Here is a 17,779-nt window from a genome sequence, read left to right on the forward strand (position 1 = left end):
AGAGTATGTGTCGCCTCAACTTCAAAACATATGCTGAACCGTTAATGTATGTTCTCATTATTTATCGCGAGATCACTTGAAGCGCGAAACAGGTCTCGTTCATATAGGCACTGCTGGCAGTTGGAGAGTTTGTCGTCGTCGTCACTCGGAGTCGGCAGATTTTTCTTCCATCATCATCAAATCTGGTAAGTAAATATTCGTTCATATTTGTGTAATGACTTGTAAAACTATATCTGAAGTAATCATCCATGTATTTGTTAACAGTATCAATGTTTATCGATCAAATTGGACCGTTGCATCCAGTTTGGCCAGTTGTAACCTAACTTAGCCTAGCTAGGCAAATAAAGCTAAAAATCTGCAAATAAAGCTAAAAATCTATAAAACTAGCCAACTTTTACTTCTTTTTCTTTTATTTATTTAACGTAGGCTACATTATTTAATGAAGTGGACCAAATGTGATGGTTGCTAACATTAGATAAATTTAATTTCAGGATATTTCGATCCTCTCGTATTTAAAATATAATTTATCACAATAAACAAATGCTAATGTTGAAATATCTGCACCAAATTCAGTTTGGGTGTGTGTGTTTTTTGTGCTGTTGTGTAACTATGACATACTGAGCGGGAATTTATGGCATAAAAAATAGGCGCTTTCACGTTCACTCTCTTTCAAGTTCTTCGCGCCCAAATCAGCGAGTCTCACCATTTAAGCAAAGCAGTGTCGACGCGTGCACGATAATAACGAGCTGACAAATATAATGTAATTTAATGTAAAACTGTGTGTGAGGTATAACGTTAGCAGAATTATCATAATCCTCCGGTGTTCAAGCTGGATGCTCCATAACTGAAACATCGTTGTACAGCTGTGATGTTTTACTACCTAAATGACTGGTCAGTTATGTTTATTTTTTTGTGTTAGCTAGTTGAGTTAACGTTAGTTGCTTTATTTTTCAGCCGCACTAAAATACACTGAACATTCAAGTACCCGCACCGATCACCGTATCACACACACTCTCCCTCCACGTTGCTTAGCAGCGATCATAACACAGAGCGGGCGGGGGAGGGCGCGCCACGGGCACGCGCCCTCACTCACTCACTCTCGTTCGCACACACACACACTGAGCTGGCCTAAACTAAACATATAGGAGACACATCTCACAACACAGGAGAGATGGATTAACATGGGATTTGAAGTTGAAAAACGGAGAGAGTAGCGTGAACGTGGAGAGCTAACATGGTCTAACTCAGTGCTTCTCAATCTTTTTTCAATGACGTACCCCCTATCATTTTTTTTTCTCAGCCAAGTACCCCCTGACCAGCCCCAATCACTTGAGATAGAAATAAAAGCTATGACTACTATATGCCATCATTATGAGATTTATTAAACAATGTAAATGAAAAACATTTGCAAAAATAAACATGGGCAATAATAAACAATGTATTATTACCGATAACCGATCATGCAGTTTAAGTACCCCTTGACTGGCCCCAAGCATGTTTGATAAAAGAAACCTATATAAATAATATATATATACAGTGTGTATATATATATATGTTGTGTATAACATTTTAGCTCAAAAACACTTGTAATAACAACAAACAAAGCACTTATCTAATGCATGTGCTTAGTGCGAAACATGTGCTTGTGCTTCACTGAGGATCTTTGTCATCCTCGGTGGCAGGGAGGACACAGCAGTGATCAGACTCTTTTCCAGGCCCAGTCTGTTTCTCTGCTTTGTTTTGATAACAGTCATTGCAGAAAATGAGGCCTCACACAAATACGTGGATCCAAAGGGCAGTAGCTGCTGCAAAGCTTTTTCTCCCAACTCAGGGTATTCCTTTTTTACACACACCCAAAACTGCGTTACAGTGGAGTTTTCATATTTCATCCGTAGGCCATAGTCAGATGACACATCCAAGAGTTTTTCCTGGTGACAGAGAGGGAGCTTGTTTCTGCTTTCTTCTGACAAAAGAAATGGGTTTCTCACCCAACTGAGTTGTGCAGATTTCTCCTCCATGTCAGGAAAGTATGAGTTAAAACTCACAATCAGGTTGGCCAAATGTTCTTCTATGATGGACTTCACTGGTGCTCTCTCCACATCTTCCCTGGAGAGGAAAGCATCCACCTGAGAAAAGCAGGTGAGATCCCCCTGTACACATGCCCGTTTCCACAACTCTGCTTTCTTCAGAAAACCACCCACCTTGTCATACAGGTTCAGAACGTGGGTGTCCTTGCCCTGCAGACACACATTCAGCTCATTCAATTTGCTGAATATATCTGCCAGATAGCACAGCTTTGCAAGCCAATCTTTATCTTCAAACAGGGTGGCATATGGAGATCTTTGCTCTGACAAAAAGGTGTGCACCTCCGCCCGTAGTTCCAACAGCCTGTTCAGTATCCTCCCTCGAGATAGCCAGCGCACTTCTGTATGTAGCAGCAGTTGTGTGTGTTCAGCTCCTATGTCCTCACAAAGGCGGTGAAACAGTCGTGCATTGAGTGGCCTTGACTTTATAAAGTTAATCACTTTAATGCTGTCATTCAAAACGTCATGCAACACAGGACTTATATTTTTGGATGCAAGTGCTTCCCTGTGTATTACACAGTGATTCCACTGCACTTCTGGATGTTTACTTCTAATACGCGCCATGAGCCCTTTAACACGGCCTGTGATTGACGCGGCTCCGTCAGTGCATACACTCTTGCAGTTTCTCCAGTCCAGCTCGTTTTCAATGAAGAAATTATCCACAACATTAAAAAGGTCCTCTCCTGTTGTTTTCCCCTCTAAGCTCTTGCAGAAAAGTACATTTTCATAAATGTCGTCGATATCCACATACCTCACAAACGCAATGAGCTGTGCCTTGCCACTGACATCGGTCGACTCATCAAGCTGGATTGAAAATGCTTCGCCAAGTTTTCCCACAACTTGTTCAACAATATCCGCTCCCATTCTTTCTATTCTGCGGGAAACGGTGTCATTAGACAAAGGCACCGTTTTTAATTTATCCGCGGCATTTTTGTCCAGCATTGTCTCAGTTAATACAACAGCGGCTGGGAGTAACAGGTCCTCAGCGATCGTGAACGGCTTTTTTGCTTTAGCTACGAGCAGTGACACCGCATATGACGCCTGTAGTGCTTTGGCTGATGTTGTGGAGACTTTTCGCATTGTTTCCTGCGATGATCTAAACTCAGAAAGTTTTCTCTTGAAAAATTCTGGTGGCTTTCCAACATGACACTGATGTTTGGTGCTGAGATGTCTCTGGAGGTGTGCCGGTTTCATCGAGCTGTTTGCTAGTTTCTCCCCACAGAAAAAACACAATGCCTGGGGAGGGTTGCCGTTTGTTGCCGTGAATCCCATCAAAACATACCCCTCCTGATATTGACGGTATTTTGTTGGCTCCACTTTGGCTTTCTTTTTTTCTTCATCCTCCCCGTTCTTCGCTGTAACGTTAGTATTGCTACGTTTTAACCAGGATTTCATTTATGTTTGTTTAAGCAACTGGCTTCCCGCTCGGCGTGATTCAAATTCTTCTTCTCTGATTTAGGTAACGTTAGTTTACAATCACATTTTAAATATAAACATTTTTTATAAAAAATGTGGTTTACATAAACATTTTATTAAACTTATTTTTCATAATCATGGATGATTTTGTATATCTTTTAAATTAATTAAAATTAATTAATTTTATTTATTTATTTATTATAAATCTCACGTACCCCCTACAGTACCGCAACGTACCCCTAGGGGTACGCGTACCCCCATTTGAGAATCACTGGTCTAACTTATCATGAGAGTGGCATAACGTTGCACATAGCAACAGTAAGTAAAGCAGGCAGGTCTTTGCAAACGGTCAAAGCATGTAACGTTACTTTCTCATGAATGCTTCTGCGTGTTTAGCAGAAGATTAGTCAAGCTTTGGGATGTACGTCATAACTGCATCTTTAATGGACAGCTCTGTTGCTTAGATACGTTCATCTTGTCAATTTTTAAACTGGTCTGTAAATCATCTTATTACAATTAACATTGTCTTAATTGTAATTTCTCACCAAATATAATATGCGTTTATTAAAATGTCTCTTACCCGGAAATAAGGTTATGGTCATATTGTTTTACCCTACTTTTTAGGATGGATAGTAAAGTATAGTATCAAATAGTAAAGTTTAGTAGCCTAAAACTTTACAGTAACAACAATAATACATTTTCCATTTAGCCTATACAATATATATTTAAAAATGAATTGCATGCAATTTAGCAACATCAGTTACAGCTTTTATTTATAGATTCTAATGTAGATCTAGCTTTACTGCATGTCTCAGACAGCCACCAAGCTAACACAGTAACTTTAAAAACCTAACATTCCGCACAGTCAAATGTAGTTTAGAATCATTGTTTAGAGGAAATAAAACGGCTTTGTGTTACCTTAAAATTTTGATTTGACAAATACATGTGAATAAATATATAAATAAAATTGAGAAACTATTACTCTATTCCTGATCTTTTTTGTGTCATCTGTTTGTTGAATGTTGGTTCACTTTTTTTCTTTTCTTCATAGAATTACTTGCAAGCAGTGTGAGGCATTTGCCCTTGACTAATGAAGTGGAGCTGCAAGTTCTGCCATTTCACCACAACCAATCAACTCACTGTGATAAGACACTACAAGCTCAAGCACTGCCATCACGCAAGTAACTATCCGATTCCATGCATCCATGAAGACTGCGTGTGTTCGTTTAGAACTGAGTTTGCCTTAAGAAAACATTTGGCCAGGAATCATAAACAATCTGTCCGGCTCACAGCTGCAGCCTTTACATTGAAGTGTGACCTTTGTATGTTCTCTGAGACCTGTGGAATTACTCAATATTTCACACACTTAAAGACTCATCTCAAAAACAGAGAGAGTGTGAAATGTCCTTTTCAAAACTGCAGCTTTCAGTCTAGAGTATATAGTACATTTCACGCTCATAAGAGTAAAAAGCATCACCAGTGTGGAGTAAATTTTTTTCGTACAGACATTTATCAAGCTTGCACTCCAGATCTTCCAGACTCTGAAAATACTGCTTTTGAAGACACACCAACACATTTTGATGATCAGGACCTCTCAGCATCTCTGTTATCTTTACCGTGTGAAGAAAATGTGCAAGATTTACTACATCGAAAACTAGCATCATTCTTTCTTCGGTTGCAAACAGTTCTTCATGTTTCCAAAGCAGCAACCCAGGAAATTGTAAATGAACTTGCCAACATTTTTGCAGTTGCAGAAGAGTTTGCACCAAACATAATTGAAGATGTTTTGAGCAAGCACAACTGTGCAAGAAGTGATACAGTTATCAGTGCCATAAAAGAAATTATTGTAAAAGCAAATCCGTTCAGTTCTCTGACAAAGAGTGGCCCTTTTAGCACAGAATACAAACAAACAATTTTTTACAAGGAACACTTTCAAGTGATTCAACCTGTTGAATATGTTCTAGATGCGTCGTCTTCAAGAAAGTGTGTTTATATTCCTATTTTGCAAACATTGTCAGTGCTGTTAAACCGTAATGATGTTCTAGATAAACTTTTGCAGACAGAAGACAGGGAATATTTTCCAGAGTGGGCTCAGTTTAAGTCATACAGGGACGGCCTATATTGTAAAGAGAATCAGTTGCTTTCTTCAGAAGATTTAAGTGTAGCTTTGGGATTGTATATAGATGATTTTGAAGTATGTAATCCATTAGGAACGTCTAGAAAGAAGCATAAGATCTGTGCAGTTTATTGGGTGCTTTCAAATTTACCAATTCGGTATAGGTCTTCTGTCCAATCAATATACCTGGCATGCCTATCCTACAGCAGTGATGTGAAAAAATATGGCTACAGTGCCATTCTTGAGCCGTTGCTGAAAGACATAGAAGTACTAGAAAATCAAGGAATCTATGTTCAAAAACTGGGAGAAAATATCAGAGGTACTGTACTGTATGTCTCTGCGGACAATTTGGGTGCACATTCACTTGGTGGTTTTCAGGAAAACTTCAATGTGGATAAATTTTGTAGATTTTGTTTGGCCAGCCGCTCAGAAATTAACATTCATAAAGTAAGCGATGGTTTGTTTGCACTTAGAACAACCGAAGCTCATGAAAGCATCCTTCTGGAATTAAAGGAGACAAATTTGGTTTCTGTGGACGGTGTAAAAAGAGACTAGAGCCCGACCGATATGGATTTTTGGGCGCCGATGCCGATACCGATAAAAAAAAGCCAGATACCGATATATCGGCCGATATTATTTATGTGTATATTATAATACAGTAGCAATATTATTTATGTGTATTATAGTACAGTAAGTTTGGACACACTTTCCAATTGGTGTGTACAAACTTTTGATGGGTACTGTATATAGAATACACAGTATAAACAGAATAAATATATAAACGTTTTGCAATGATCACTCAAATGTGGTGATCAAACACTTGTGTGACAAAGATATGTAATGGAGGCAGGGTGAATGATAGAATGAGAATTTGAGCTGTAACCAAGCTAGTTTGCATTGCATTTTATATTATATTATATTCTAAATACTGTTGCATAATCTTCACTAACGACTTTGTCTTTTAATTTAGTCACGTTATTTAAAACATAACTTGTATCAATAAATATATCAAAAGTGTCACTGACAAAACCTTATCTTCTATTTTTAATCTTAATTTCTCTAATATCTACCAGTGGAGGAAGAACTCAGATCTTTTTAGTAAAGTAAAATTAATAATATCATAATGAAAACGTTTATAATTACATATGTACAGTAGTTTTACACTATTTTAAATAAGTAGTAAGCAAAATGTACTGAACGTGAAACTAGGCTATAGGGCTGGACCCGAATATTCGTTCGGTGGGTTGGTATTCGATTTGAAAATTTGACATTCGTTTTTTTTTTCACATCTGGGATCCCCCGCGAAACGGTTCTCATTCGCGCTTGAATAAGGCCGGCGACACACTGACTGCGTGGCATGGCCGTTTTTATTTCGGCTCCCATGTTAACAGGTTGGAGTTTGCACACTGCCTGCGTGAGACGCGTCTCTCAGGAACGGCTCGAGCCACGCGGAAAACGCATGCAAGCTAGAAATAGAACCGACGCGCAAGTGTTCCAGCAACGGGAGTGTTCTCTGGCTAGAGCGCAGAACAGCGGAGTTTGTATGGACGAAGTGCATGTCTGAGCTTGTGTTTTGGGTTAAGCTGTGTTGCTTTGACATTGTGGAAAATAGAATAATAGAAACAAGATGTATTATCCTTTTTACCCGTTATTATCAATCTAAATTAATCTCGTTTTTTAATTTAACTTAATTTCGTTTTCCTTTATTTAAATGTCGTTTTCCTTTATTTAAATGTCGTTTTTCTTTATTTAAATTTCGTTTTTTCTTTATTTAAATTTCGTTTTTCTTTATTTAAATTTCGTTTAATTTCTTTATTTAAATTTCGTTTTTTCTTTATTTAAATTTCGTTTTTCTTTATTTAAATTTCGTTTTTCTTTATTTAAATTTCGTTTTCTTTATTTAAATTTCGTTTTTCTTTATTTAAATCTACCCTTTACTGTGTCAGTAATTTTGTTAGTCAGAAAAATATTAGACTACCTTAAAAGTATTGCTTAATTTAACAGACCTGGGGTGCGTTTCCCGAAAGCATCGTTGGCCAACTATGGTCGCAAGTTCATCGCAATGTCCACTGAACTCTATTGGCAACGACGGAACTTGCGACCATAGTTGGCCAACGATGCTTTCGGGAAACGCACCCCTGTGTGTGTGCGTTTTATATCACTAATGCAGTGTCCATTCTCGGACGCGTTCTCTGCCTGTGAGGTGCGCCGCTTCCCGCTCGCGCTGTTCTGTAGTTTACTAAAAGTGTATTAATTCTGAATGTGTCGCATCTCGCGTGTCCATCTGGCTACTCTTAATGCAAAATGGCCCTATATAAAGTGTTATAATTACATAAATTATTGGAATATTGCTTGATGTTGTAACGTAGCAGAATGAGCTTTAACACTGTGTCTACACCGGAGCGGCTGTTATTTTTTTGCCACTTTTGCCCGTTCTTTGTGACAGCTTTTAGGTGCTTTATTGGCAGCGCCATCCTTACATAAATCACTGCACGCTGCATTTTTTTAAATATTAATTTATCGGCCATTATAAATGCCGATACCGATAGTTAGGAAAATGCCTAATATCGGCCGATAATATCGGCCCGCCGATATATCGGTCGGGCTCTAAAAGAGACTGTGTACTTAATAGACTCTCCCATTTTCACACAATTCAAGGATTCCCCCCAGATTTCATGCATGATGTATTGGAAGGGGTAGTACCAAAGGAACTGAGTTTATGCCTTAAATCCTTCATTTCCAAACATTATTTTACTTTTGATGATCTTAACTCCATTATTCAGTCTTTTCCTTTTAAATGTTCTGATAAAATTAACAGACCTCAACAAATTCCTAAATCTTTTGCAATAAAACGCACTATAGGGGGTAACTGTCATGAAAACTGGACTTTATTGCGATTCTTGCCATTGATGATTGGTGACAAAGTACCAGAGAATGACAAAACATGGCAAATTGTTTTGGAACTGAAAGACATTGTTGAACTTCTGACATGTGGACATTTCTCTGAAGAGACATTGCACTACTTGGAGTTTAAAATCTCATCTCATAGGTGCTTGGTAAAAGAAGTCTTTCCTGACTTCAGTCTTTTACCAAAACATCATTTTCTGGAACATTACCCTGAACTTGTTCGTAGATTTGGACCATTGGTAGATTTTTGGACTATCCGCTTTGAAGCCAAGCACAGCTGTTTTAAAAGAGTGATTCATGATGTTCGGAACTTTAAAAATATCTTACTAACTCTTGCTACAAAGCATCAACTTGCATTGGCTTACTGTCTAGACCTACCCAGTCTTTTTAAACCTGACTTGGAAGTTGGGCATGTTGCTTTTGTTTCTGTGGACACTCTTGAGCACTCTATGAAACGAGCTATAGAGGACAAATTTGCAAACATCACAACGGTATCTCTTGCAAGTCATGCATCTCTCCATGGGACTCAGTATGCAGAAGGAATGTTCCTGTCTGTGGGACATACAAGTGGAATTCCTGACTTTGCCAAGTTGGTTAAGATTTTGATAGTGTCCAACACAGTGTCATTCATCATTGAACCTTACATTGCATGGCCCATTGAGCACTTAAGATGTTATGAACTGGAAAAAAGACTTGCCCCTGAACTAAAGGTTGTGGAACCACATGAACTAAATGGACACCACCCCCTCAACCCATACATGCGAGCAGGCAAATTAATGGTGGTGCCAAAGACCAACCTTCTTTATTAGGGTAAAGTATGGCAGTACATGCCTTTTATATTGAATAATTTGGTTTGATAGTAGTAAAAAATATATTTAGGGCAGTGTAAAATATATTAGCCTGCATTTATATCAAAATTGTGACCGCAGCCTAATAGACCTGATTCTTTCTGTGTGCTTAAAGGGATAGTGAAAATGAAAATGATGTCATTAACTAGGCTATACTCACCCTCATGTCTTTTCAAACCCGAAAGACCTTCGTTCATCTTCAGGAAACAAATTAGGATATTTTTGATGAAATCGAGAGCTTTCTGACTCTTCATAGACCGTAACAGTACTAAAATGTTCGGGGTCCACTCCAGAATGGTAGTAAGGACAAATTAATTTGTCTTCTGAAAATAAACGAAGGTCTTACAAGTTTGGAATGTGGGTAAGTAAATAATGACAATTTTTTATTTTGGGGTGAACTAACCCTTTAAATGTTAATAAAACAACAAAAGACAAAGAAAATCATTCACTGCTCTGGACTGAATATCTTCTTTAGTTTTAATAAGAATCAGGGTAAATTTGTTATCAGGGCTCCAGACTACCTTTTTGCCACAGTTGCTTCACTGATCTACCAAACTAATCATTTTGAGTCAAAATACCTGTTTATTCTTGTTAGCACTTCTACTAAATACTTCTTTATTAACACCATGCCTTTCTCCAAATTTCTTCTCTGCAGGTCATAAAGGTTCCACTCCAACTTCAAAATGCTTCTTCGAGTGATCATTTCTGAACGGGACGTTCGAAAAGTTACACTCGACACTGTCCCTGACACAGTCCATGATCTCAAAGAGCTGTTGAGAAGCAAACTGCTGCTAAGAGACAGTTTTGATCTTCAGTATGAGGATAATGATTTTAATGATTTTTGCAACCTTACTTCTGTGACTGATCTGCCCAAGGACAAGGCAACACTGAAAATCCTGTTCAGCTCCTCTGATACATTTTCAGACTCAAGTTTGGATATTGCAGTATTGCCTGTATTGGATATTGCAGTATTGCCTGTATCACAATCTCCATCAACATCGACTCAAATCAGCAGCTGTGTCTCAGAGATAAAACAGAGTCGTTTACATCCATGGCCGGCTGTCTTTACTATCCCCAACTTCTCATATGATGTTGAACTGAGACTAAAGCATGGTAACGAGGCTTACAGTACAGATGGAACTCTTCTGACAATGTCTCGAGACATGCAGACAGAAATACTGGATAAACTTGCTGAAGCAGTGTTTGCTTACAAAGCTTACCCAGACAAAGAGGAACTCAAAAGTGTGGCTGTTGCACTCGTTGAGAAACACCCTTGTTTGAAAGAAAGGGGATCTGCAGCTGGGTGGTACGGTTGGAAATTAAGTTTGACATGGAAGATGGGAAACTACAGGTCAAAACTAAGAGATGCAGGTTGTAAAGAACTCAAAGTGAATAGTGCAAAGAGAAGTCTAGAGGGAGGACTCCAAGGACTGCGAAACAAAGTGAAGAAGCCAAAAAGGTCTGAGACAAACTTTCTCCCAGATTACCCTTCAGGAAAAGACCAGAAAACACTGGAACACGATAGGGAACTGATGTGCCAGGAGATGAAAAAGAGGAGTCCAGACATGAGTTTTGTGAATACAGCCATGAGCAGCACATATTCTCTCCGGAGACAGGAGATAGTTGAAAATGAACCTCCAGTATCTGAAATGATAAAGAGATGGCCGGCTATGTTTTGTGAAAGACAGGTAATGTGTCTTTCACAAAAGCGTAAAGCGTGGGGCTGCTTAGTGCTGAACAAGATGTTTTGATGGATATTTACATATTTTTTGCAGTGTTGTTTAACATGTTGCTGTTTTGTTTGTGTCATTTAATGTTATTACTTCAGATCAGTGCCGAATTCAACAGACTTATGTCGCTGGACCTGAGTAAGTCCTTTTTTGACGGTCTTGACCAAAATCTACCAAAACTGCTGTGCCTGTACCGTTCAAAGCGCTGTGCTGGGATTCCGGAAATTCGGACCATAATGGACAGGCTAGATAAAAATGTAAGTACAAATATTTCTACTGTCCTTTTTCTCATTAACATTATGAGCATTTCCTTTCATCCAATATTTCTTGTCCTGCATAGCTTTTATTAGTGCTGCAAAATAATGAAGACAAAGGTTAAATGCCATTTGTAAATGCAGAAGTATTTAAAATTATTTAAAATTACTCCTCCTCAACCTTCTAGTCAATAATTTTATCCCTGAAAACTGTTTTATCTTTGATAATCAAAATGACATATTCAAGTTTTTTTCCCTTGTGAAATCAATTTTTTCAGACCTTAAAGCTGCCGTCGGCAACATTTTTTTTTATCATATTCAGTGAAATCGACACTATAATCCGACAGAACAACATAAATAAGGTGGTTTTAGAAAAAAACCCGAGCTTCTAACTCCACCTGGAGCATGTTATTTGTTTTGCAAAAATCCACCGCTCCCGCTTCATCAGGTCCAATCAGCGCAGGGGGGTGTGAGATCTGACTGTCAATCAGGTCATGCACACACACGCCACAGATCCCCTCTCCCTCGCGCTGACGCACACGTTACAATATCACAACACGCCTGAAGTTCGCCTGCAGATTGTATGAAGCGTGATGGCGGAGAGAAAATCTACTAACAAGCTTCCAATTCCTCGGTTATTGCTATCTATGGATAGATTAGCCAGGGCAGCCTACCTCCGAGTCCATGGTGTTGATCGATGCTGAAGAGATGACGCGTTCACAGAAAATCAGGTACACACGCACTGACGATGGGCGGGTGCTCGTTGGTAGTGGGGGAGGGGCATGAGAGTTGTAAACATTCAAAATTTTGGCTAAGTCCATCCAATCTGCCAGACTTGCCGACTGCAGCTTTAATATTTTAGCTTGATTGTAACTTTTTATACCCTTGCTTCATTTATTGTACAGATCTATGAATATGCAATTTACTTACCCCAATGTCATCCAAGATATCTGTGTCTTTCTTTCCTCAGTGGAAGAGAAATACAAATTTTTGAGGAAAACATTTCTGGATTTTTCTTTGAAAAATGGACTTCAATTGTAACCAACGTTTTGAAGTCCAAATCAATGCAGTTTCAAAGGTCTTTGAAGTGCTTCAACGGGCCGTGCAGGATCCCATCTGAGGATAAGAGTCTTATCTAGCAAAACGATCGGTCACTTTTTTAACCACAATTGTTTGGATTGAGCCGGAAACAATATCACGTCGGAAGGTCGCGCTTGATATCGCCAGCAGAAATACCCAAAGATGGCGCTTCCATCTTTGGGTATTTCCGGCAGTGATATTGAGCGGTCAATTGATATTTATTTTTCTAAGAAAAATCCAGAAATGGTTACTCAGAAAACGTCATTTCTCTTCCACTGAGGAACAAAAGACATATACAGAACCTTTCCAAAAAATGTGAAAATCATGGAAAAGTTAAAGGAGAACTCCGGTCAATTTTAACATTGAGCTCATTTTTTTGTACATTTGGAGTGCTGTCAATACAGAGAACAACGACAAAAATCGGTGTTGCCTACACCGAGTTATTCTATTTTTAAAATTTGCACCCTGTTGACTTCAATGGGGCAAGTATTAAACCTGCTTTTAGCCTCTTAACATCCTTGATGTGTCATTACAAGTGCACAGAAAATGTGAGTGATTCCTTCAGAGTGAACTAGGTGAATCTGACTGCAGTAGATGTGAAAGATATGTATAAAAATGATGTTATTTAAGCCAGCGCAAATACCTGTGTTTACATCCTGTTTTCGGTTGAAGTCCAAAGTAGTCGATTGCCGAGTTCACGCGCATAGGTTTAGTTACCTATGATCACGCGCGTGAACTCGGCAATCGACTACTTTGGACTTCAACCGAAAACAGGATGTAAACATACATATCTTTCACATCTACTGCAGTCAGATTCACCTAGTTCACTCTGAAGGAATCACATTTTCTGTGCACTTGTAATGACACATCAAGGATGTTAAGAGGCTAAAAGCAGGTTTAATACTTGCCCCATTGAAGTCAACAGGGTGCAAATTTTAAAAATAGAATAACACGGTGTAGGCAACACCGATTTTTGTCGTTGTTCTCTGTATTGACAGCACTCCAAATGTACAAAAAAATGAGCTCAATGTTAAAATTGACCGGAGTTCTCCTTTAATTTCAGGAATTCAACTTAAATTGAAATTCATATTAAGTTGAATTCCTGAAATAAATTAACTTTTCCATGATATTCAAATTTTTTGGAAAGGGTCTGTATATCTTGGATGGCATTGAAGTGAGTAAATAATTAGGAAATTTTCATTTTGAGGTGAACTAATCCTTTAAGATGTTTGTGATGAAATCCACAACCTTTTTAACCACGTTCAATGCCAGAAAAGTAGTAAGGACATATATAAAATAGTCTGTCTGGCATCAGTGGTTCAACCTTCACTTAATGAAACTACGAGAATACTTTTTGTGGGCAAATAAAATAAAAATAATGTCTTTGTATAACAATTTCTTCTCTTTTCAACATTCACAAAAGTACCACAACACGTGCATGTGATGCTGCTGATGTAGGTCTCCGATATGCTGCACCTTGTTACAAGAGGAATGCACATGCATGTGTTGTGGCACTCTCGTGACCACATGTCAAGGACTGGCATGGAAGAGCAGAAATTCTTGAATAAAATGTTTAGATTTTTAGAAGTGTTCAGATCTTCACAACATTACGCTTGAACCACTAGTGTCACATGGACTAACTTACTTATGGCGCTTTTCCACTACACAGTACCAGCTAGGGATGCTCCGATACCAGTTTTTTCAGAACCGATCCGATCCGATACCAAAAATTCTGAGTATCGACCGATACCAATACCGATCCGATACCAGTGCAGTTTTTTTTTAAATCAAGTAGAATTTCTGTAACTCTGTGTGTTGAACTGATAATCACTATTTTGTGTTAAACACAATCTACTTAATACAGACTAGACAACTTAGTTATAAATAAAAAAAATGTATGATCATAATCTATGACAAACATGCTATTATAAACTAGATTAGTGGATAATTCATCAGTAAAATTTATTCTAGAAAAATCACAAGTGTAGTAATAAATCTGGTAAAACTTTAGACATTGCAATTTGTATTGTTGTAAAATACATTCATGAAAAACAAGATCAAAAGGATTTTAAAAATGTAGGCTAGCCTACTATAAAATTAAGAATTTTTTTTTTTATAGCGCAGCAACATATGAAAGATAGGGCAGAACAAGAAAGTCTATTAATAATCTTTCATTGCGCAAAAGTATTATAATACGAAAGGCTCCAATACAGTGCGGCACAAAGCGCTTATGCACAACCCGTGTGCAGAATGATGCGCTCGAAGCAACGCGAGCCGCAGCGCGTCGAGTCCACATTAAACACAGTTCAAAGCCCTGAGGAAATACATATTGATTCGTAGTGTATTATACAGTATCTATCTTTGCAATAGTTTATTCAGCCTTTTCTTTTAACAGTTTTAAATTTCAGTTACTGTGCGCGTGAAGAACAGTCACAGCGCTCTACTCCATTGAGATCCAACAGACACCCGGTAGAAAGTAACATGATTAAGGTACAACAATACAGACCAGCAAGATAAAGTCATTTTATGCGAAACCATAGAACTTTATCTACAGATCAAGTACAATAATATTAACATTGAATCATCTTGTTGAGAGTTTCATCGCGTAGACTGACGTAACCGAACGCGCTGTTTGAATGCTGGAGAATGATTGACAGCTGCAGCGGAGGAAAGAGTTTACGTGAACTTGAATTTAACGACTTAAATATTAATTTCTACCTCATATTAGACTATTAAATGGCTTCTGAACACTTATAATATAGTGCACGAAAACTTTATAGTGCTTTATAATACATTTGTGCCTTTTGTGGGGCTTAACAATGACAGAATAGTAATACGCACAATATCGGATTTGGATCGGCTTCGTCTGATCGATACCCGATCCGGCCAAAATGGCAGTATCGGAGCCGATACCGATACTGAATATCGGATCGGCGCATCCCTAGTACCAGCTCTACTCGACTTTACTCGCCTCGACACGACTTCGCCCGCTTTGTGCTCCGTTTTCCACTGAGAAAGTACCTCCAAAAATAGTACCCGGTCGTCATAACGACGCGACACACACCCGCTACCCACACACACACAGGACAATGGAGGAAATCGAGTGTATATGCTGTTTTTGATCCTCGAGATGTGGCTGTTTCTCACAAAAAGAAGTAAACTATTTAAAAATGACGGGGTTATTCCATGGGTCATTCACTCCGTTACTCCGTCTGGCGCGTGCAATGATGACGCAGTGAACAGTGACGATTCTCTCTGACTCTGACCAATCAGCCATCTGCTGTGTTAGCACGTCACGTTTTAGTATCGCCTCAGCCCGCTTAGAACCTCGCCGGAGGTAGTACAAAAAAAAGTACCGGGAAGCTGGTACAGGTACAACTTTTACGCAGTGGAAAACCAAACAAAGGCGGGCCAAGATGGGCCAAGGCGGGCCAATACGAGCTGGTTCTGTGGAGTTGAAAAGCGCCATTAATGTCTTTTATACCTTTCTGGGCCTTGAACATACATGAGTAGTTCCCTTGCTGTCTATACAGGGTCAGAAAGGTCTTAGATTTTATAAAACAAATCTTAATTTGTGGTCCGAAGATGATAGAAATGAACTAATCGTGCTTTTCCACTGCATAGTACGGTACGGCTCGGTTTGGTACGACATGCTTTGGCACTTTTCCACTGCGTGGTACGGTACGGCTCGCTTTGGCTCGCTTTAAATGGTACCTGGTCTGTTGAGGTTCCAAGCATACTGTACCGGTATTAAAATGTGATGTGAACACAGTGCAGATTACTGGTTGGTCAGACAGAATCGTCACTGACACAAGACACCAACTGGCTAGATTTAAATAGCCAGTAACAGCCACCGCTATAGCTACTGTTTTAAACTACTTGCTTGATTTAGCACTATATTGTTTTGCTGCCATCCGCCTCATTTAAATCAGTCTTCTGTGTTGTGCATTTGAAATGTTGCGCATTTATGATGATGTCACAGCAGAGGCGTGCCCTCTTTGAAGCGGTACTAACTGCAGTGGAAAAGCAACCGAGCTAAAGCGAACCATACCGAGTCGAGTCGTAATATGCAGTGTAAAAGCAAAGCGAGCTGAACCGTACCGAGCCATTCCATGCAGTGGAAAAGCGCCATAATACTTAAGTAAAAAGCTAAACCGCTTCAATGCAACAGGCCAGTAAATAAACTTCTTTAATAACAGCATCATTAAACTTTTTTTCTTTTCTTTGGGGGAAGGCATCAAATCAACAAAAGAGAGTTGCAGTACTGCAGGGGCTGCCGTGGTTCATGCATGAGAATCCATCGCAATTCATAAAGATCTGTGAGGTATGTGGAAAGTAAGGAGGCACATTGGAGGCAGTTGAGTAGTTGAAGTTAAAGGGATGGTTCACTTTAAAATTGAAATTCTGTCACCATATACTCACCCTCAAGTTGTTTCAAAACTTTATGAATTTCTTTCTTCTGCTGAACACAAAGGAAAGGCATTTTGAAATGTCAGTAACCAAACTGTTAACTGGTCTCATTAACTTCCATAGTAAGAAAAAATATATACTATGGAAATCAATGGGACCAGTTAACTGTTCGGTTAATTAATTCTTCAAAATATCTTCTTACTTGTGTTCAGCAGAAGAAAGAAATTCATAAAGGTTTGAAACAACTTGCGGGCGAGTATATGGTGACAGAATTTCAATTTTAAAGTGAACCATCCCTTTAATGTATTATTTCTAACTATGTGGATGGACTATTTATAAGAATAAATATAGCAGAGGCTATATGGTATAGGACATATCAGCAATAGCACTTTTTGGACTGTAATTGTTTCCCTTGGGGACATCTTTAAACAAACACTATCATTGAAAAACAATTACTATCCAAATAAAGTTCATTTAAAGTTGTTAAATGTGGGAAAGCAAATTTTGAAATTTGTCATCTTTTAATACAGCAAACCGATTCCGAAGAGGAAATGATCAGGGGCATGACTCTAGGAATTATCACAGTAGTGGACAACGTGGCAGACCCCATTCCATGTGATTCTAATGATGTGGCCCTGGTCCTAGAGGAAGCAGTTGTTTTGCGAGGACTAGGTAACATACCGAATGCGTATGCAAACATGATGGGGTTGCTTTATGCACTAAACATAAACTACCCAAAAAACCTCAAATACACTTTTGAGGTAATTCAGCGGCTGCTGATGAACATTGGAGCGGAGGCGTGCAGTGCAAAAGTGCACTCTCTTAAAAATACTTTGTTAAGTTAGAGGTAAGGCCTGTGTTTGTTTTTCTTTTCTATGTTCTATGGATTGATGGCCTGACATACTGAACTATTTTCAACAAGATTTCATGTTTT

The 17,779-nt window shown here is 38.7% G+C and overlaps 2 protein-coding genes across 2 annotated transcripts; one reads left to right on the forward strand and one right to left on the reverse strand.

Moving 5' to 3' along the window:
* Positions 1-1,625: 1,625 nt before the first annotated feature.
* LOC311082051 (SCAN domain-containing protein 3-like) lies at positions 1,626-3,278 on the reverse strand (the record flags this gene model as incomplete). The annotated part of the gene is made up of 1 exon (XM_084112795.1): positions 1,626-3,278. One exon carries the CDS (start codon positions 3,276-3,278, stop codon positions 1,626-1,628), a length of 1,653 nt encoding a protein of 550 aa, XP_083968921.1.
* A 7,244-nt stretch (positions 3,279-10,522) lies between these two features.
* On the forward strand, positions 10,523-17,779 carry LOC311082052 (sterile alpha motif domain-containing protein 3-like; the record flags this gene model as incomplete). Its single annotated transcript, XM_084112796.1, has 4 exons — positions 10,523-11,059; positions 11,200-11,358; positions 16,670-16,759; positions 17,376-17,779. 4 exons carry the CDS (start codon positions 10,523-10,525, stop codon positions 17,688-17,690), a joined length of 1,101 nt encoding a protein of 366 aa, XP_083968922.1. The 3' UTR covers positions 17,691-17,779.

The sequence above is a fragment of the Abramis brama genome (assembly GCF_963993115.1).
Source record: "Abramis brama genome assembly, chromosome: 4".
Taxonomy (NCBI): domain Eukaryota; kingdom Metazoa; phylum Chordata; class Actinopteri; order Cypriniformes; family Leuciscidae; genus Abramis; species Abramis brama.